The sequence below is a fragment of the Oncorhynchus mykiss genome, chromosome 9, assembly GCF_057628025.1.
Source record: "Oncorhynchus mykiss isolate SJ-2025 chromosome 9, ASM5762802v1, whole genome shotgun sequence".
In the NCBI taxonomy this organism is placed as follows: Eukaryota; Metazoa; Chordata; class Actinopteri; order Salmoniformes; family Salmonidae; genus Oncorhynchus; species Oncorhynchus mykiss.
Genome location: NC_143030.1, coordinates 73,259,782 through 73,282,327, shown reverse-complemented (window position 1 = coordinate 73,282,327; position 22,546 = coordinate 73,259,782). Strand labels below are relative to the sequence as shown.

Below are 22,546 nucleotides of genomic sequence, written 5' to 3'. Positions count from 1 at the left end.
TCTTATAGCCAACATATTCTTATAGTCTACATATTCTTATATACATATTCTTATAGTCTACATATTCTTATAGTCTACATATTCTTATAGTCTACATATTGTTATAGTCTACATATTCTTATAGTCTACATATTCTTATAGTCTACATATTGTTATAGTCTACATATTCTTATAGTCTACATATTCTTATAGTCTACATATTCTTATAGTCTACATATTCTTATATACATATTCTTATAGTCTACATATTCTTATAGTCTACATATTGTTATAGTCTACATATTCTTATAGTCTACATATTCTTATAGTCTACATATTGTTATAGCATACATATTCTTATAGTCTACATATTCTTATAGTCTACATATTGTTATAGTCTACATATTGTTATAGTCTACATATTCTTATAGTCTACATATTCTTATAGTCTACATATTCTTATAGCCTACATATTCTTATAGCCTACATATTCTTATAGTCTACATATTCTTATAGTCTACATATTCTTATATACATATTCTTATAGTCTACATATTCTTATAGTCTACATATTCTTATATTCTTATAGTCTACATATTCTTATATACATATTCTTATAGCCTACATATTCTTATAGTCTACATATTCTTATAGCCTACATATTCTTATAGTCTACATATTCTTATAGTCTACATATTCTTATAGTCTACATATTCTTATAGTCTACATATTCTTATAGTCTACATATTCTTATAGCCTACATATTCTTATAGCCTACATATTCTTATAGTCTACATATTCTTATAGTCTACATATTCTTATAGTCTACATATTCTTATAGTCTACATATTCTTATAGCCTACATATTCTTATAGTCTACATATTCTTATAGTCTACATATTCTTATAGTCTACATATTCTTATAGTCTACATATTCTTATAGTCTACATATTCTTATAGTCTACATATTCTTATAGCCTACATATTCTTATAGCCTACATATTCTTATAGTCTACATATTCTTATAGTCTACATATTCTTATATTCTTATAGTCTACATATTCTTATATTCTTATAGCCTACATATTCTTATAGTCTACATATTCTTATAGCCTACATATTCTTATAGTCTACATATTCTTATAGCCTACATATTCTTATAGTCTACATATTCTTATAGTCTACATATTCTTATAGTCTACATATTCTTATAGTCTACATATTCTTATAGTCTACATATTCTTATAGTCTACATATTCTTATAGCCTACATATTCTTATAGCCTACATATTCTTATAGTCTACATATTCTTATAGTCTACATATTCTTATAGTCTACATATTCTTATAGTCTACATATTCTTATAGTCTACATATTCTTATAGCCAACATATTCTTATAGTCTACATATTCTTACATACATATTCTTATAGTCTACATATTCTTATAGTCTACATATTCTTATAGCATACATATTCTTATAGTCTACATATTCTTATAGCATACATATTCTTATAGTCTACATATTCTTATAGTCTACATATTCTTATAGCATACATATTCTTATAGTCTACATATTCTTATAGCATACATATTCTTATAGTCTACATATTCTTATAGTCTACATATTCTTATAGTCTACATATTCTTATAGTCTACATATTCTTATAGCATACATATTCTTATAGTCTACATATTCTTATAGTCTACATATTCTTATAGTCTACATATTCTTATAGTCTACATATTCTTATAGTCTACATATTCTTATAGCCTACATATTCTTATAGTCTACATATTCTTATATACATATTCTTATAGCCTACATATTCTTATAGTCTACATATTCTTATAGCCTACATATTCTTATAGCCTACATATTCTTATAGTCTACATATTCTTATAGTCTACATATTCTTATAGCCTACATATTCTTATAGTCTACATATTCTTATAGCATACATATTCTTATAGCCTACATATTCTTATAGCCTACATATTCTTAGTCAACATATTCTTATATACATATTCTTATAGTCTACATATTCTTATAGTCTACATATTCTTATAGCCTACATATTCTTATAGTCTACATATTCTTATAGCCTACATATTCTTATAGTCTACATATTCTTATAGTCTACATATTCTTATAGTCTACATATTCTTATAGTCTACATATTCTTATAGTCTACATATTCTTATAGCCTACATATTCTTATAGTCTACATATTCTTATATACATATTCTTATAGCCTACATATTCTTATAGTCTACATATTCTTATAGCCTACATATTCTTATAGCCTACATATTCTTATAGTCTACATATTCTTATAGCCTACATATTCTTATAGTCTACATATTCTTATAGCATACATATTCTTATAGCCTACATATTCTTATAGCCTACATATTCTTAGTCAAAATATTCTTATATACATATTCTTATAGTCTACATATTCTTATAGTCTACATATTCTTATAGCCTACATATTCTTATAGTCTACATATTCTTATAGCCTACATATTCTTATAGTCTACATATTCTTATAGCCTACATATTCTTATAGCATACATATTCTTATAGCCTACATATTCTTATAGTCTACATATTCTTATAGCCTACATATTCTTATAGTCTACATATTCTTATAGTCTACATATTCTTATAGTCTACATATTCTTATAGCATACATATTCTTATAGCCTACATATTCTTATAGTCTACATATTCTTATAGCCTACATATTCTTATAGTCTACATATTCTTATAGTCTACATATTCTTATAGCCTACATATTCTTATAGTCTACATATTCTTATAGTCTACATATTCTTATAGTCTACATATTCTTATAGCCTACATATTCTTATAGTCTACATATTCTTATAGCATACATATTCTTATAGCCTACATATTCTTATAGCCTACATATTCTTAGTCAAAATATTCTTATATACATATTCTTATAGTCTACATATTCTTATAGTCTACATATTCTTATAGCCTACATATTCTTATAGTCTACATATTCTTAAAGCCTACATATTCTTATAGTCTACATATTCTTATAGCCTACATATTCTTATAGCATACATATTCTTATAGCCTACATATTCTTATAGTCTACATATTCTTATAGCCTACATATTCTTATAGTCTACATATTCTTATAGTCTACATATTCTTATAGTCTACATATTCTTATAGCATACATATTCTTATAGCCTACATATTCTTATAGTCTACATATTCTTATAGCCTACATATTCTTATAGTCTACATATTCTTATAATCTACATATTCTTATAGCCTACATATTCTTATAGTCTACATATTCTTATAGTCAACATATTCTTATAGTCTACATATTCTTATAGTCTACATATTCTTATAGTCTACATATTCTTATAGCCTACATATTCTTATAGTCTACATATTCTTATAGCCTACATATTCTTATAGTCTACATATTCTTATAGTCTACATATTCTTATAGTCTACATATTCTTATAGTCTACATATTCTTATATACATATTCTTATAGTCTACATATTCTTATAGCCTACATATTCTTATAGTCTTCAACATATTCTTATAGTCTACATATTCTTATAGTCTACATATTCTTATAGCCTACATATTCTTATATTCTTCAACATATTCTTATAGTCTACATATTCTTATAGTCTACATATTCTTATATACATATTCTTATAGTCTACATATTCTTATAGTCTACATATTCTTATAGCCTACATATTCTTATAGTCTACATATTCTTATAGCCTACATATTCTTATAGTCTACATATTCTTATAGTCTACATATTCTTATAGTCTACATATTCTTACAGTCTACATATTCTTATAGCATACATATTCTTATAGTCTACATATTCTTATAGTCTACATATTCTTATAGTCTACATATTCTTATAGTCTACATATTCTTATAGCCTACATATTCTTATATACATATTCTTATAGTCTACATATTCTTATAGTCTACATATTCTTATATACATATTCTTATAGTCTACATATTCTTATAGTCTACATATTCTTATAGTCTACATATTCTTATAGTCTACATATTCTTATATACATATTCTTATAGTCTACATATTCTTATAGTCTACATATTCTTATAGTCTACATATTCTTATAGTCTACATATTCTTATAGCCTACATATTCTTATAGCCTACATATTCTTATAGCCTACATATTCTTATATACATATTCTTATAGTCTACATATTCTTATAGTCTACATATTCTTATAGTCTACATATTCTTATAGTCTACATATTCTTATAGTCTACATATTCTTATAGCCTACATATTCTTATAGCCTACATATTCTTATATACATATTCTTATAGTCTACATATTCTTATAGTCTACATATTCTTATATTCTTATAGCCTACATATTGTTATAGCATACATATTCTTATAGTCTACATATTCTTATATACATATTCTTATAGTCTACATATTCTTATAGTCTACATATTCTTATATTCTTATAGTCTACATATTCTTATATACATATTCTTATAGCCTACATATTCTTATAGTCTACATATTCTTATAGCCTACATATTCTTATAGTCTACATATTCTTATAGTCTACATATTCTTATAGTCTACATATTCTTATAGTCTACATATTCTTATAGTCTACATATTCTTATAGCCTACATATTCTTATAGCCTACATATTCTTATAGTCTACATATTCTTATAGTCTACATATTCTTATAGTCTACATATTCTTATAGTCTACATATTCTTATAGTCTACATATTCTTATAGCCAACATATTCTTATAGTCTACATATTCTTATATACATATTCTTATAGTCTACATATTCTTATAGTCTACATATTCTTATAGTCTACATATTGTTATAGTCTACATATTCTTATAGTCTACATATTCTTATAGTCTACATATTGTTATAGCATACATATTCTTATAGTCTACATATTCTTATAGTCTACATATTCTTATAGTCTACATATTCTTATAGTCTACATATTCTTATAGCCAACATATTCTTATAGTCTACATATTATTATATACATATTCTTATAGTCTACATATTCTTATAGTCTACATATTCTTATAGTCTACATATTGTTATAGTCTACATATTCTTATAGTCTACATATTCTTATAGTCTACATATTGTTATAGTCTACATATTCTTATAGTCTACATATTCTTATAGTCTACATATTCTTATAGTCTACATATTCTTATATACATATTCTTATAGTCTACATATTCTTATAGTCTACATATTGTTATAGTCTACATATTCTTATAGTCTACATATTCTTAAAGTCTACATATTGTTATAGCATACATATTCTTATAGTCTACATATTCTTATAGTCTACATATTGTTATAGTCTACATATTGTTATAGTCTACATATTCTTATAGTCTACATATTCTTATAGTCTACATATTCTTATAGCCTACATATTCTTATAGCCTACATATTCTTATAGTCTACATATTCTTATAGTCTACATATTCTTATATACATATTCTTATAGTCTACATATTCTTATAGTCTACATATTCTTATATTCTTATAGTCTACATATTCTTATATACATATTCTTATAGCCTACATATTCTTATAGTCTACATATTCTTATAGCCTACATATTCTTATAGTCTACATATTCTTATAGTCTACATATTCTTATAGTCTACATATTCTTATAGTCTACATATTCTTATAGCCTACATATTCTTATAGCCTACATATTCTTATAGTCTACATATTCTTATAGTCTACATATTCTTATAGTCTACATATTCTTATAGTCTACATATTCTTATAGTCTACATATTCTTATAGTCTACATATTCTTATAGCCTACATATTATTATAGCCTACATATTCTTATAGTCTACATATTCTTATAGTCTACATATTCTTATAGTCTACATATTCTTATAGTCTACATATTCTTATAGCCTACATATTCTTATAGCCTACATATTCTTATAGTCTACATATTCTTATAGTCTACATATTCTTATAGTCTACATATTCTTATAGTCTACATATTCTTATAGTCTACATATTCTTATAGCCTACATATTCTTATAGCCTACATATTCTTATAGTCTACATATTCTTATAGTCTACATATTCTTATATACATATTCTTATAGTCTACATATTCTTATAGTCTACATATTCTTATATTCTTATAGTCTACATATTCTTATATTCTTATAGTCTACATATTCTTATATTCTTATAGCCTACATATTCTTATAGTCTACATATTCTTATAGCCTACATATTCTTATAGTCTACATATTCTTATAGCCTACATATTCTTATAGTCTACATATTCTTATAGTCTACATATTCTTATAGTCTACATATTCTTATAGTCTACATATTCTTATAGTCTACATATTCTTATAGCCTACATATTCTTATAGCCTACATATTCTTATAGTCTACATATTCTTATAGTCTACATATTCTTATAGTCTACATATTCTTATAGTCTACATATTCTTATAGTCTACATATTCTTATAGCCAACATATTCTTATAGTCTACATATTCTTATATACATATTCTTATAGTCTACATATTCTTATAGTCTACATATTCTTATAGCATACATATTCTTATAGTCTACATATTCTTATAGCATACATATTCTTATAGTCTACATATTCTTATAGTCTACATATTCTTATAGCATACATATTCTTATAGTCTACATATTCTTATAGCATACATATTCTTATAGTCTACATATTCTTATAGTCTACATATTCTTATAGTCTACATATTCTTATAGTCTACATATTCTTATAGCATACATATTCTTATAGTCTACATATTCTTATAGTCTACATATTCTTATAGTCTACATATTCTTATAGTCTACATATTCTTATAGCCTACATATTCTTATAGTCTACATATTCTTATATACATATTCTTATAGCCTACATATTCTTATAGTCTACATATTCTTATAGCCTACATATTCTTATAGTCTACATATTCTTATAGTCTACATATTCTTATAGCCTACATATTCTTATAGTCTACATATTCTTATAGCATACATATTCTTATAGCCTACATATTCTTATAGCCTACATATTCTTAGTCAACATATTCTTATATACATATTCTTATAGTCTACATATTCTTATAGTCTACATATTCTTATAGCCTACATATTCTTATAGTCTACATATTCTTATAGCCTACATATTCTTATAGTCTACATATTCTTATAGTCTACATATTCTTATAGTCTACATATTCTTATAGTCTACATATTCTTATAGTCTACATATTCTTATAGCCTACATATTCTTATAGTCTACATATTCTTATATACATATTCTTATAGCCTACATATTCTTATAGTCTACATATTCTTATAGCCTACATATTCTTATAGCCTACATATTCTTATAGTCTACATATTCTTATAGTCTACATATTCTTATAGCCTACATATTCTTATAGTCTACATATTCTTATAGCATACATATTCTTATAGCCTACATATTCTTATAGCCTACATATTCTTAGTCAACATATTCTTATATACATATTCTTATAGTCTACATATTCTTATAGTCTACATATTCTTATAGCCTACATATTCTTATAGTCTACATATTCTTATAGCCTACATATTCTTATAGTCTACATATTCTTATAGCCTACATATTCTTATAGCATACATATTCTTATAGCCTACATATTCTTATAGTCTACATATTCTTATAGCCTACATATTCTTATAGTCTACATATTCTTATAGTCTACATATTCTTATAGTCTACATATTCTTATAGCATACATATTCTTATAGCCTACATATTCTTATAGTCTACATATTCTTATAGCCTACATATTCTTATAGTCTACATATTCTTATAGTCTACATATTCTTATAGCCTACATATTCTTATAGTCTACATATTCTTATAGTCAACATATTCTTATAGTCTACATATTCTTATAGTCTACATATTCTTATAGCCTACATATTCTTATAGTCTACATATTCTTATAGCCTACATATTCTTATAGTCTACATATTCTTATAGTCTACATATTCTTATAGTCTACATATTCTTATAGTCTACATATTCTTATATACATATTCTTATAGTCTACATATTCTTATAGCCTACATATTCTTATAGTCTTCAACATATTCTTATAGTCTACATATTCTTATAGTCTACATATTCTTATAGCCTACATATTCTTATATTCTTCAACATATTCTTATAGTCTACATATTCTTATAGTCTACATATTCTTATATACATATTCTTATAGTCTACATATTCTTATAGTCTACATATTCTTATAGCCTACATATTCTTATAGTCTACATATTCTTATAGCCTACATATTCTTATAGTCTACATATTCTTATAGTCTACATATTCTTATAGTCTACATATTCTTACAGTCTACATATTCTTATAGCATACATATTCTTATAGTCTACATATTCTTATAGTCTACATATTCTTATAGTCTACATATTCTTATAGTCTACATATTCTTATAGCCTACATATTCTTATATACATATTCTTATAGTCTACATATTCTTATAGTCTACATATTCTTATATACATATTCTTATAGTCTACATATTCTTATAGTCTACATATTCTTATAGTCTACATATTCTTATAGTCTACATATTCTTATATACATATTCTTATAGTCTACATATTCTTATAGTCTACATATTCTTATAGTCTACATATTCTTATAGTCTACATATTCTTATAGTCTACATATTCTTATAGCCTACATATTCTTATAGCCTACATATTCTTATAGCCTACATATTCTTATATACATATTCTTATAGTCTACATATTCTTATAGTCTACATATTCTTATAGTCTACATATTCTTATAGTCTACATATTCTTATAGTCTACATATTCTTATAGCCTACATATTCTTATAGCCTACATATTCTTATATACATATTCTTATAGTCTACATATTCTTATAGTCTACATATTCTTATAGTCTACATATTCTTATAGCCTACATATTCTTATAGTCTACATATTCTTATAGTCTACATATTCTTATAGTCTACATATTCTTATAGCCTACATATTATTATAGTCTACATATTCTTATAGCCTACATATTCTTATAGTCTACATATTCTTATAGTCTACATATTCTTATAGTCTACATATTCTTATAGTCTACATATTCTTATAGCCAACATATTCTTATAGTCTACATATTCTTATAGCCAACATATTGTTATAGTCTACATATTCTTATAGTCTACATATTCTTATAGTCTACATATTCTTATAGCCAACATATTCTTATAGTCTACATATTCTTATAGTCTACATATTCTTATAGTCTACATATTCTTATAGTCTACATATTCTTATAGTCTCCTCTGTTTTAGAAAGATTTGCACAAATATGAAAAGATAAATGGAATCTTCAAAAAACAATATATATATATATTTAGGTCATACAAAGGGGTCCTACAATTTAACTTAAATTGAGGAGATCTTAACATTTTTTCAGTTAAGTGCCTGCACCTGCTGTCCTTTCAAATCCAAACGTTTCAGTTGGGCAGTTAGGTTCCTGCAAGAACCTCCACCAAATAAGGAGGTTCCTCGATGAACCCAACCTCCTATGGGGTTCTTGGAAGAACCTTTTGGGAGGAATTTTCAGTGCCCAGAACCCTAAGTTTCTTCAAAGAACTTTGAGGATCTTAGAAGAACCTATGTTGAACCCCTAATTTTTAGAGGTCGAGTGATTGTGGAGACCAGGTCATCTGATGCAGCACTCCATCACTCTCCTTCTTGGTAAAATAGCCCTTACACATCCTGGAGGTGTGTTGGGTCATTGTCCTGTTGAAAAACAAATTATAGTCCCACTACGCGCAAACCAGATGGGATGGCGTATCGCTGCAGAATGCTGTGGTAGCCATGCTGGTTAAGTGTGCCTTGAATTCTAAATAAATCACTGACAGTGTCACCAGCAAAGCACCACCACACCATCACACCTCCTCCATGCTTCATGGTGGGAACCACACATGCGGAGATCATTCATTCACCTCCTCTGCATCTCACAAAAACACAGCGGTTGGAACCAAAAATGTAAAATTTGAACTCATCAGACAAAGGACAGATTTCCGCTGGTCAAATATTAATTGCTTGTGTTTCTTGGCCCAAGCAAGTCTTCTTATTGGTGTCTTTTAGTAGTAGTTTCAAATGCTCAAATGCTTTAAGAAGGAAAGAAATTCCAGAAATCAACTTTTAACAAGGCATACCTGTTAATTGAAATGCATTCCAGGTGACTACCTCATGAATCTGGTTGAGAGAATTGCAAGAGTGTGCAAAGCTGTCATCAAGACAAAGGGTGGCTACTTTGAAGAATCTCAAATTTAAAATATATTTTGATTTGTTTAACACTTTTTTTGGTTACTACATGATTCCATATGTGTTATTTCATAGTTTTGATGTCTTCATTATTATTCTACATTGTAGAGCATAGTAAAAAAAATTTAAAAAAAATAAAAAAATTAAAAAAACCTGGAATGAGTGGGTGTGTCCAAACTTTTGACTGGTACTGTATATTTAGCCCAGAGTTGTGTGTGTGTGTGTGTCTGTGTGTGTGTTTGTGTGTGTGTGTGTGCGCGCACGCATGTGTTATGCGGGGGGGGGACCAAGGGGTAGTGTCTTATAAAGCTGGTGCCGTTACCATTCTCTCTCTGAGATGCAGGGTATCTGCCATAGGAGAGTATCAGACATAGCCATCTCCTTTCCTTCCTTAGTGCCACCACCTGGTTGGAGTTGAGCCCTGTAGACACCATGTCACAAACAAGCATGGATCCAACCAAGATGGGTATCGGCCGGTCTGTCGCCGTGCTGACCTCAGGAGGTGATGCCCAAGGTAAGAAGTGTATGTGTGTGTGTCATCAGAGAGACAGTGTGGGTTGGTTTGTGTGTGTGTGACTGCGTGCGTCTGTACACATATTTGAGTGTGTGTGTACGTGTGCTTCAGTATTAGAAGTATTAGATGGTGATTGGGAGCATATAGAGTCTGTTCTTTATTATGTCAACTTTACTAACTCATCACCTGTTAGTATGTCAACTTTACTAACACAGCACCTGTTAGTATGTCAACTTTACTAACCCATCACCTGTTAGTATGTCAACTTTACTAACCCAGCACCTGTTATTATGTCAACTTTACTAACCTAGCACCTGTTATTATGTCAACTTTACTAACCCAGCACCTATTATTATGTCAACTTTACTAACCCAGCACCTGTTATTATATGTCAACTTTACTAACCCAGCACCTGTTATTATGTCAACTTTACTAACCCATCACCTGTTAGTATGTCAACTTTACTAACCCAGCACCTGTTATTATGTCAACTTTACTAACCCAGCACCTGTTATTATGTCAACTTTACTAACCCAGCACCTGTTATTATGTCAACTTTACTAACCCAGCACCTGTTATTATGTCAACTTTACTAACCCAGCACCTGTTATTATGTCAACGTTACTAACCCAGCACCTGTTATTATGTCAACTTTACTAACCCAGCACCTGTTATTATGTCAACTTTATGAACCCAGCACCTGTTATTATGTCAACGTTACTAGCCCAGCACCTGTTATTATGTCAACTTTATGAACCCAGCACCTGTTATTATGTCAACTTTACTAACCCAGCACCTGTTATTATGTCAACGTTACTAACCCAGCACCTGTTATTATGTCAACTTTACTAACCCAGCACCTGTTATTATGTCAACTTTATGAACCCAGCACCTGTTATTATGTCAACGTTACTAGCCCAGCACCTGTTATTATGTCAACTTTATGAACCCAGCACCTGTTATTATGTCAACTTTACTAACCCAGCACCTGTTATTATGTCAATGTTACTAGCCCAGCACCTGTTATTATGTCAACTTTATGAACCCAGCACCTGTTATTATGTCAACTTTACTAACCCAGCACCTGTTATTATGTCAACGTTACTAACCCAGCACCTGTTATTATGTCAACTTTACTAACCCAGCACCTGTTATTATGTCAACGTTACTAGCCCAGCACCTGAGTGTACAAAACATTAGGGACACCTTCCTAATATTGAGTTGCACCCCCTTTTCCACCCCGAAACAGTCTCAATTCGTCGGGGCATGGACTCTACAAGGTGTCAAAAGCGTTCCACAGGGATGCTGGCCCATGTTGACTCCAATGTTTCCCACAGTTGTGTCAAGTTGGCTGTCCTTTGGGTGGTGGACCATTCTTGATACACACAGGATACTTTTGAGCATGAAAAACCCAGCAGTGTTGCAGTTGTTGACACAAACTAGTGCACCTGGCACCTGCTACCCTACCCCGTTCAAAGGCACTTAAATATTTTGTCTTGGCACACATACACAATCCATGTCTCCTGAGTGGCGCAGCGGTCTAAGGCACTGCATCTCAGTGCTAGACGCGTCACTATAAACACCCTGGACCGAATCCAGGCTGCATCTGGGAGTCTCATAGGGCGGTGCACAATTGGCCCAGCGTCGTCCGGGTTTGGCCGGTGTAGGCCGTCATTGTAAATAAGAATTTGTTCTTATCTGACTTGCCTAGTTAAATAAAAGTTGAATGTATATATATTTTTTAAATGTCTCAATTGTCTCAAGGCTTAAAAATCCTTATTTAACCTGTCTCCTCCCCTTCATTTACAATGATTGAAGTGGATTTAACTAATGCCATCAATAAGGGATCATACGTTTCACTTGGATTCACCTGGTCATTCTATGTCATGGAAAGAGCAGGTGTTCATAATGTTTTGTATACTCAGTGTACAAAGCATTTAGCTGTTAGTTAAATAACTTTTGCGGTTAAATTCCCATGTAATCAAATAAAAAACACAAGTTAAATGAGTTTTCAACTGTGCTAATGATTTTGTCACAAAAACTATTGCGTTATCAAGCAAATGTGATCACTGTGGTCTTGGCATGTGCGCTCTAGCCAACAGCTGGCAGAGACAGTGCGGGTAGGCTACCTACGTTATGACACTATTAGGGGGTAGGGGATATTATTTGTATTTGTCAAACGGCAGCCAAGCATCTATCATCATGACACCAGAATATGATGTATTTATTGGAAAGGACCATCATGCTCATCATGTGCACTTTCACCACCATGTGAAGTTCATCACGTGCACTTTCACCACCCTGTGAAGTTCATCACGTGCACTTTCACCACCATGTGAAGTTCATCACGTGCACTTTCACCACCCTGTGAAGTTCATCACGTGCACTTTCACCACCCTGTGAAGTTCATCACGTGCACTTTCACCACCCTGTGAAATTCATTACAATTAATTTAATCTGTAGACTAATAAACTGAGTCGAAGTGGGAGGAACACACAAAATATCATCTCGTGACTCCAAGTTTACTTCAATATGATGGTAATTATATCAATATTTGAGTGTTAAAGGCTTTTTTACCTCCATTTCTCAAATAAAGGATTTTACAGACACAAAAAGATCCCATCGTGTCCAACAAACAAATTATCTGTCGGCATTTATAAAATTCTACCGAAATGTCCTGTTTCCATCACGGATGTTGTTATTTTTTATGCTGTTGTATTAGTTATGACTGTACACGCATAAAAACAGTGGATGGAAATGTGGTTACTCATACATATTCCAACAGTCATCCTCTGGATACGGTAGAGAGAGAGACATAGGCCTACATTTGGGCCTCTTGACGGAGTAAGGGCTGACTGGTCCTAAAGGCATTGTCTTGGGCCATTTCCCATGCGGCTGGAGGTGACAGAGCACATCATTTAGGTCCCAGCCTACACTAGCATTATTCTCTGATTTTGACTGACCTCCAGCTCTCTCGGTTGAACTGACACAGTGTCAAAGGAGTTTATATCAAACTCAACACCCTGAGTTGAACTAAACACCCTGAGTTGAACTAAACACCCTGAGTTGAACTAAGAGTTAGGGCTGGAGTTATTCTGTCTGAAGGGCTTCCAAAGCATGTGTAAGGCAGACAAAAAAACTGAAAGGGCAACTGAGATCAGCTATGCCAGTCAGATGCTGGAGGGGCTTGTGTTCTTGGTCGCTCAGTCCCAGGAGCCAGGTGTCAGTTGCAGATGGATGACTTTGGCTTTTACCTTCCCTGTGGTGGGTAGGGCAGGGAGGAGAACGTGATAAGTATAGTATGATAGCTATCCTGTACTCTTAGAGCCATGGGACTTTGGGACGTGTAGTCTGACATCCCATACAAATAACTGCACTTCTTGGCCATGATTTCACGCCCAGTCATCAGCTAGCATGTAAACAAAGATTTTTATACACTTGATCTCGGTTAACTGTGATTTGTTCAGATGCTCTATGTCCACAAGAGATTATTATATAGTAGACTGCATCTTCCCCTAGCAGAGTTGCAGAATAATATGTCTAATTACTCTTTACACAACAGTGAATAGATATCCTGGTAATATCCTACGTCACTCTCTTCTTTCACTTGGTCCCTGAACAGCCATGGTCCCTGAACAGACGTGGTATACATTAGTTTGTCTATAGTATGATGACTGATGTTAATATTGCTGACTTGTATCATTGCTAGATGATTCCAATTCTAGGATTCCAAATGTGCCCCCTAACCTTTTCCTTTGAGTCACTGTTATCTCCCGCCTGTTCCTCCTCTGTCTTCCCCTCCGTCTCCCCCTTGTGATCCTATGTCCCCCCAAAAAATGTGGGTCTAATTTTAGACCCTCTGACCTTTTTGTGGAATGTCATGTTATGGAGGCTTTCTTCCACAGCTGCTCTGTTGAAACTAGAGACCATCCTGTCCATGCTTGTGTATGGAGCAACCACAACACACATAGACGCAAGGGTGCACACACACACACCGTGGCCTTTACAGTGTTCTGAGCATGGAAGGAATATAGAGTAGAGTCAGATAGATCTGTTTACAGACATGACACCCTCTCTATTCTCACTCTGAAAATATGTGCAGGAGCCATTTTGAATGTTGTAGCCAAAACACTCTGAACCCAAAACACAAATGTCAAGTGACTTGATACCCATATGTCCATGCTTGATAACACATGAAATTTATGTGTATAAAGCATTGACATATGGGTATCAAGTCACTCTAGAGCTATAAAAGTCATTTTAATGTGTTTAACCATGTGTCATGACTCTCCTGACAGTGGATCAAAGGACCCATCAGCTAGGCAAATGTTTGAAGATAGCCAGAACCTCTCTCTCCCACAAAAGAGGGATGGGGGGGGGGGGGCTGTGCCAGTCTTGACACCTTACCACTGGGTCGTAAATTTAGAGAGAACTTTCTCTTCCTTTCCCTGCAGTATTGGAAGACTGAAACGCTCTTTGTTACAGAGAGACTTTTGCCACCAAAACCTTTTTTCCAAGAGAGTGAACAATATTCATAAGATAGGAATGTTAAGAATGGTCCGGCGTGGTCTAAAGAATAATTGTCACATTGTTTACTATTTTGTGATGTCATTAATGATGGTATAACACAGTAACTGTAAGTTAGGAAGGAAACACATTATATCTGTCAAGTTTACATCTAAATGTTGTATAAAATATATGATTACATATGAAAATACTTTTGTGAAGATAGCAATGTAATTTTGGCCTTCTAAATGAGAATTGTTTTTCATATAAACTTGTTGTAACGGTTTTCTTCGTGAGAAGGAGAGTCGGACCAAAATGCAGCGTGTAGATTGTGATCCATGTTTTAATGAACAAACGTAAAACACGAATCAATACAAACACTACAAAATAAAGAACGTGATGAACGTAACGAAAACCTAAACAGCCTATCTGGTGAGAACACATAAACAGGAACAATCACCCACAAACACACAGTGAAACCCAGGCTACCTAAATATGGTTCCCAATCAGAGACAATGACGAACACCTGCCTCTGATTGAGAACCATATCAGGCCGAACATAGAACTAGACAAACTAGACATGAAACATAGAATGCCCACTCAGATCACACCCTGACCAACCACAACATAGAAATATACAAAGTAAACTATGGTCAGGGTGTGACAGTACCCCCCCCCCCAAGGTGCGGACTCCGGCCGCAAAACCTGAACCTATAGGGGAGGGTCTGGGTGGGCATCTGTCCGCGGAGGCGGCTCTGGCGCTGGACGTGGACCCCACTCCATAATAGTCTTTGTCCACCTCCTTAGCGTCCCTAGATAGGTGACCCTCCTAAGAGACAGCTCGGGACAGAGGGGAAGCTCGGAACAGAAGGACAGCTCGGGACAGAGGTAGCTCGGGACTGATGGGTAGCTCAGCACTGAGAGGAAGCTCAGGCAGGTGGTTGGATCCGGCAGATCCTGGCTGGCTGGCGGATCCGGAAGATCCTGGCCGACTGGCGGATCCGGAAGATCCTGGCCGACTGGCGGATCCGGAAGATCCTGGCCGACTGGCGGATCCGGAAGATCCTGGCCGACTGGCGGATCCGGAAGATCCTGGCCGACTGGCGGATCCGGAAGATCCTGGCCGACTGGCGGATCCGGAAGATCCTGGCCGACTGGCGGATCCGGAAGATCCTGGCCGACTGGCGGATCCGGAAGATCCTGGCCGACTGGCGGATCCGGAAGATCCTGGCCGACTGGCGGATCCGGAAGATCCTGGCCGACTGGCGGATCCGGAAGATCCTGGCCGACTGGCGGATCCGGAAGATCCTGGCCGACTGGCGGATCCGGAAGATCCTGGCCGACTGGCGGATCCGGAAGAGTCTGGCCGACTGGCGGATCCGGAAGAGTCTGGCCGACTGGCGGATCCGGAAGAGTCTGGCCGACTGGCGGATCCGGAAGAGTCTGGTCGACTGGCGGATCCGGAAGAGTCTGGTCGACTGGCAGATCCGGGAGAGTCTGGTCGACTGGCAGATCCGGGAGAGTCTGGTCGACTGGCAGATCCGGGAGAGTCTGGTCGACTGGCAGATCCGGGAGAGTCTGGTCGACTGGCAGATCCGGAAGAGTCTGGTCGACTGGCAGATCCGGAAGAGTCTGGTCGACTGGCAGATCTGGAAGAGTCTGGTCGACTGGCAGATCTGGAAGAGTCTGGTCGACTGGCAGATCTGGAAGAGTCTGGTCGACTGGCAGATCTGGAAGAGTCTGGTCGACTGGCAGATCTGGAAGAGTCTGGTCGACTGGCAGATCTGGAAGAGTCTGGTCGACTGGCAGATCTGGAAGAGTCTGGTCGACTGGCAGATCTGGAAGAGTCTGGTCGACTGGCAGATCTGGGAGAGTCTGGTCGACTGGCAGATCTGGGAGAGTCTGGTCGACTGGCAGATCTGGGAGAGTCTGGTCGACTGGCAGATCTGGCTGCTCCATGCTGACTGGCTGCTCCATGATGACTGGCAGCTCCATGATGACTGGCAGCTCTGGCTGCTCCATGCTGACTGGCTGCTCCATGCTGACTGGCAGCTCTGGCTGCTCCATGCTGACTGGCTGCTCTGGCTGCTCCATGCTGACTGGCTGCTCCATGCTGACTGGCTGCTCCATGCTGACTGGCGGCCCTGGCTGCTCCATGCTGACTGGCGGCCCTGGCTGCTCCATGCTGACTGGCGGCCCTGGCTGCTCCATGCTGACTGGCGGCCCTGGCTGCTCCATGCTGACTGGCGGCCCTGGCGGCTCCTTGCAGACTGGCAGCTCTGGCGGCTCCTTGCAGACTGGCAGCTCTGGCGGCTCCTTGCAGACTGGCAGCTCTGGCGGCTCCTTGCAGACTGGCAGCTTTGGCGGCATCCTGCAGACAGGCAGCTCTGGCGGCTCCTTGCAGACTGGCAGCTCCTTACAGACTGGCAGCTCCTTGCAGACTGGCAGCTCCTTGCTAACTGGCAGCTCTATGCTAACTGGCAGCTCTATGCTAACTGGCAGCTCTATGCTAACTGGCAGCTCTATGCTAACTGGCAGCTCTGAACAGGCGGGAGACTCCGGCAGCGCTGTAGAGAAGGAAGGCTCTAACAGCGCTAAACAGGCGGGAGACTCCGACAGCGCTGGAGAGGAGGAGGGCTCCGACAGCGCTGGACAGGCGAGGCGCACTATAGGCCTGATGCGTGGTGCTGGCACTGGTGGTACTGGGCCGAGGACACGCACAGGAAGCCTGGTGCGGGGAGCTGCTACCGGAGGGCTGGGGTGTGGAGGTGGTACTGGAAAAACCGGACCGTGCAGGCGCACTGGAGCTCTTGAGCACCGAGCCTGCCCAACCTTACCTGGTTGAATGCTCACGGTCGCCCTGCCAGTGCGGCGAGGTGGAATAGCCCGCACTGGGCTATGCAGGCGAACCGGAGACACCGAGCGCAAGGCTGGTGCCATGTAAGCCGGCCCAAGGAGACGCACTGGGGACCAGCTGCGTAGAGCCGGCTTCATGGCATTAGGCTCGACGCTCAATCTAGCCCGGCAGACACGCGGAGCTGGAATATACCGCACCGGGCTATGCACCCGCACTGGAGACACCGTGCACCACTGCATAACACGGTGCCTGTCCGGTCTCTCTAGCCCCCCGGTAAGCACAGGGAGTCTGCCCAGGTCTCCTACCTGGCGTAGCCATACTCCCTGTTAGCCCCCCCCCCAAGAAATTTTTGGGGCTGCCTCTCAGGCTTCCATCCGCGTCGCCGTGCTGCCTTCTCATACCAGCGCCTCTCTGCTTTCACCGCCTCCATTCTACGGTAACCTTCCTCGCACTGCTCCAGCGAATCCCAGGCGGGCTCCGGCACTCTCCCTGGGTCGGCCGCCCACCTGTCGATCTCCTCCCAAGTAGTATACTCCATACTGTACTCCTCCTTGGGCTGTTCCTGTTGTTTCTTCTCCCGCTGCACCTTAGTGCGGCTACACTCCCCTGGTTTAGCCCAGGGTCCTCTCCCGTCGAGGATTTCCTCCCATGTCCAGAAATCCTTATTGCGCTTCTCCTCGCGCTGCTCCTGCCCGTTGACACGCTGCTTGGTCCTTTTGTGGTGGGTGATTCTGTAACGGTTTTCTTCGTGAGAAGGAGAGTCGGACCAAAATGCAGCGTGTAGATTGTGATCCATGTTTTAATGAACAAACGTAAAACACGAATCAATACAAACACTACAAAATAAAGAACGTGATGAACGTAACGAAAACCTAAACAGCCTATCTGGTGAAAACACATAGACAGGAACAATCACCCACAAACACACAGTGAAACCCAGGCTACCTAAATATGGTTCCCAATCAGAGACAATGACGAACACCTGCCTCTGATTGAGAACCATATCAGGCCGAACATAGAACTAGACAAACTAGACATGAAACATAGAATGCCCACTCAGATCACACCCTGACCAACCACAACATAGAAATATACAAAGTAAACTATGGTCAGGGTGTGACACTTGTGCCCAGTCAGTAACCGCCTACCCTAATGAAGTCAGAAGAGCGTGTCAGCGTCAGCGCCTTTCCGACCAGAGTGCTTAAAATGACAGAATGAACATATCAGACCAGCCTGATGGACAGCGTGAGCTGAATGTTACGAAATGGTTTAAACTCTAAAGACCAGTCTGACAGACAGCGTGAGCTGAACATTATGAAATGGTTTAAACTCTACAGACCAGCCTGACGGACAACGCGAGCTGAACATTACAAAATAGTTTATACTCTACAGACCAGCCTGACAGACAGTGTGAGCTGAACATTACAAAATAGTTTAAACTCTACAGACCAGCCTGACAGACAGTGTGAGCTGAACATTACAAAATAGTTTATACTCTACAGACCAGCCTGACAGACAGTGTGAGCTGAACATTACAAAATAGTTTATACTCTACAGACCAGCCTGACGGACAGTGTGAGCTGAACATTACAAAATAGTTTATACTCTACAGACCAGCCTGACAGACAGTGTGAGCTGAACATTACAAAATAGTTTATACTCTACAGACCAGCCTGACAGACAGTGTGAGCTGAACATTACAAAATAGTTTATACTCTACAGACCAGCCTGACAGACAGTGTGAGCTGAACATTACAAAATAGTTTATACTCTACAGACCAGCCTGACAGACAGTGTGAGCTGAACATTACAAAATAGTTTATACTCTACAGACCAGCCTGACAGACAGTGTGAGCTGAACATTACAAAATAGTTTATACTCTACAGACCAGCCTGACAGACAGTGTGAGCTGAACATTACAAAATAGTTTATACTCTACAGACCAGCCTGACAGACAGTGTGAGCTGAACATTACAAAATAGTTTATACTCTACAGACCAGTCTGACGGACAGCGTGAGCTGAACGTTTCAAATGGTTAAAACTACAATACCAGACAGCATGGAGCAGTGGCTACACAGTGGCTAAAATGGTGAGACCTGTATATTGCCAGGATACTACTCGTGTGTAAAGTGATTGGCAGCTGAACCCTGAATAATCAACCATTGATACCAAAAGACATGAGACGTTTGTCAACATGTTGAAATGGTGAGAAGCTCTGAAGCTCTCAACCTCAACACTAGAAGATAACCAAACACACCACTACCAGAGAAGCTCTACAAAGGACATTGTGACCTCTGGTGGACAAACCGGAGCCTTACAGACATCAACAACTTCACCATAGGAGTTGTCGAGTTCAACAGAGATGTAACAATGATCAAGGACAGCTACGCATAAATATATATAGCATTTCTAATACAAATGAGTGGTGGTTAGGGTGCTAAGTGTTGTCTCTCTTTGTCTCTCTCTCCCTCTCTTTACTTACCCCTCACTCTCCATATGTGTTGTCTCTCTTTGTCTCTCTCTCCCTCTCTTTACTTACCCCTCACTCTCCCTATGTGTTGTCTCTCTTTGTCTCTCTCTCCCTCTCTTTACTTACCCCTCACTCTCCATATGTGTTGTCTCTCTTTGTCTCTCTCTCCCTCTCTTTACCTACCCCTCACTCTCCATATGTGTTGTCTCTCTTTGTCTCTCTCTCCCTCTCTTTACTTACCCCTCACTCTCCATATGTGTTGTCTCTCTTTGTCTCTCTCTCCCTCTCTTTACTTACCCCTCACTCTCCATATGTGTTGTCTCTCTTTGTCTCTCTCTCCCTCTCTTTACCTACTCCTCACTCTCCATATGTGTTGTCTCTCTTTGTCTCTCTCTCCCTCTCTTTACTTACCCCTCACTCTCCCTATGTGTTGTCTCTCTTTGTCTCTCTCTCCCTCTCTTTACTTACCCCTCACTCTCCATATGTGTTGTCTCTCTCTCCCTCTCTTTACCTACCCCTCACTCTCCATATATGTTGTCTCTCTTTGTCTCTCTCTCCCTCTCTTTACTTACCCCTCACTCTCCATATGTGTTGTCTCTCTCTCCCTCTCTTCACTTACCCCTCACTCTCCATATGTGTTGTCTCTCTTTGTCTCTCTCTCCCTCTCTTTACTTACCCCTCACTCTCCCTATGTGTTGTCTCTCTTTGTCTCTCTTTGTCTCTCTTTACTTACCCCTCACTCTCCATATGTGTTGTCTCTCTTTGTCTCTCTCTCCCTCTCTTTACTTACCCCTCACGCTCCATATGTGTTGTCTCTCTTACCCCTCACTCTCCCTATGTGTTGTCTCTCTTTACTTACCCCTCACTCTCCCTATGTGTTGTCTCTCTTTACTTACCCCTCACTCTCCCTATGTGTTGTCTCTCTTTGTCTCTCTTTGTCTCTCTTTACTTACCCCTCACTCTCCATATCTGTTGTCTCTCTTTGTCTCTCTCTCCCTCTCTTTACTTACCCCTCACTCTCCATATGTGTTGTCTCTCTTTGTCTCTCTCTCCCTCTCTTTACTTACCCCTCACTCTCCCTATGTGTTGTCTCTCTTTGTCTCTCTCTCCCTCTCTTTACTTACCCCTCACTCTCCATATGTGTTGTCTCTCTTTGTCTCTCTCTCCCTCTCTTTACTTACCCCTCACTCTCCCTATGTGTTGTCTCTCTTTGTCTCTCTCTCCCTCTCTTTACTTACCCCTCACTCTCCATATGTGTTGTCTCTCTTTGTCTCTCTCTCCATCTCCTTACTTACCCCTCACTCTCCATATGTGTTGTCTCTCTTTACTTACCCCTCACTCTCCCTATGTGTTGTCTCTCTTTGTCTCTCTTACCCCTCACTCTCCCTATGTGTTGTCTCTCTTTGTCTCTCTCTCCATCTCCTTACTTACCCCTCACTCTCCATATGTGTTGTCTCTCTTTGTCTCTCTCTCCATCTCCTTACTTACCCCTCACTCTCCATATGTGTTGTCTCTCTTTACTTACCCCTCACTCTCCCTATGTGTTGTCTCTCTTTACTTACCCCTCACTCTCCATATGTGTTGTCTCTCTTTGTCTCTCTTACCCCTCACTCTCCCTATGTGTTGTCTCTCTTCGTCTCTCTCTCCCTCTCTTTACTTACCCCTCACTCTCCATATGTGTTGTCTCTCTTTGTCTCTCTCTCCCTCTCTTTACTTACCCCTCACTCTCCCTATGTGTTGT

The 22,546-nt window shown here is 37.3% G+C and overlaps 1 protein-coding gene across 1 annotated transcript in view; it reads left to right on the top strand.

The window, feature by feature from the left end:
• The first annotated feature begins 10,732 nt into the window (after positions 1-10,732).
• Positions 10,733-22,546, top strand: part of LOC110532739 (ATP-dependent 6-phosphofructokinase, muscle type) — a 34,818-nt gene continuing 23,004 nt past the window's right edge. Inside the window, exon 1 of the mRNA XM_036988808.2 lies at positions 10,733-10,970. Coding sequence (XP_036844703.2) covers positions 10,889-10,970 — 82 coding nt within the window. The 5' untranslated portion in view covers positions 10,733-10,888. The remainder of the gene's footprint in view (positions 10,971-22,546) is intronic.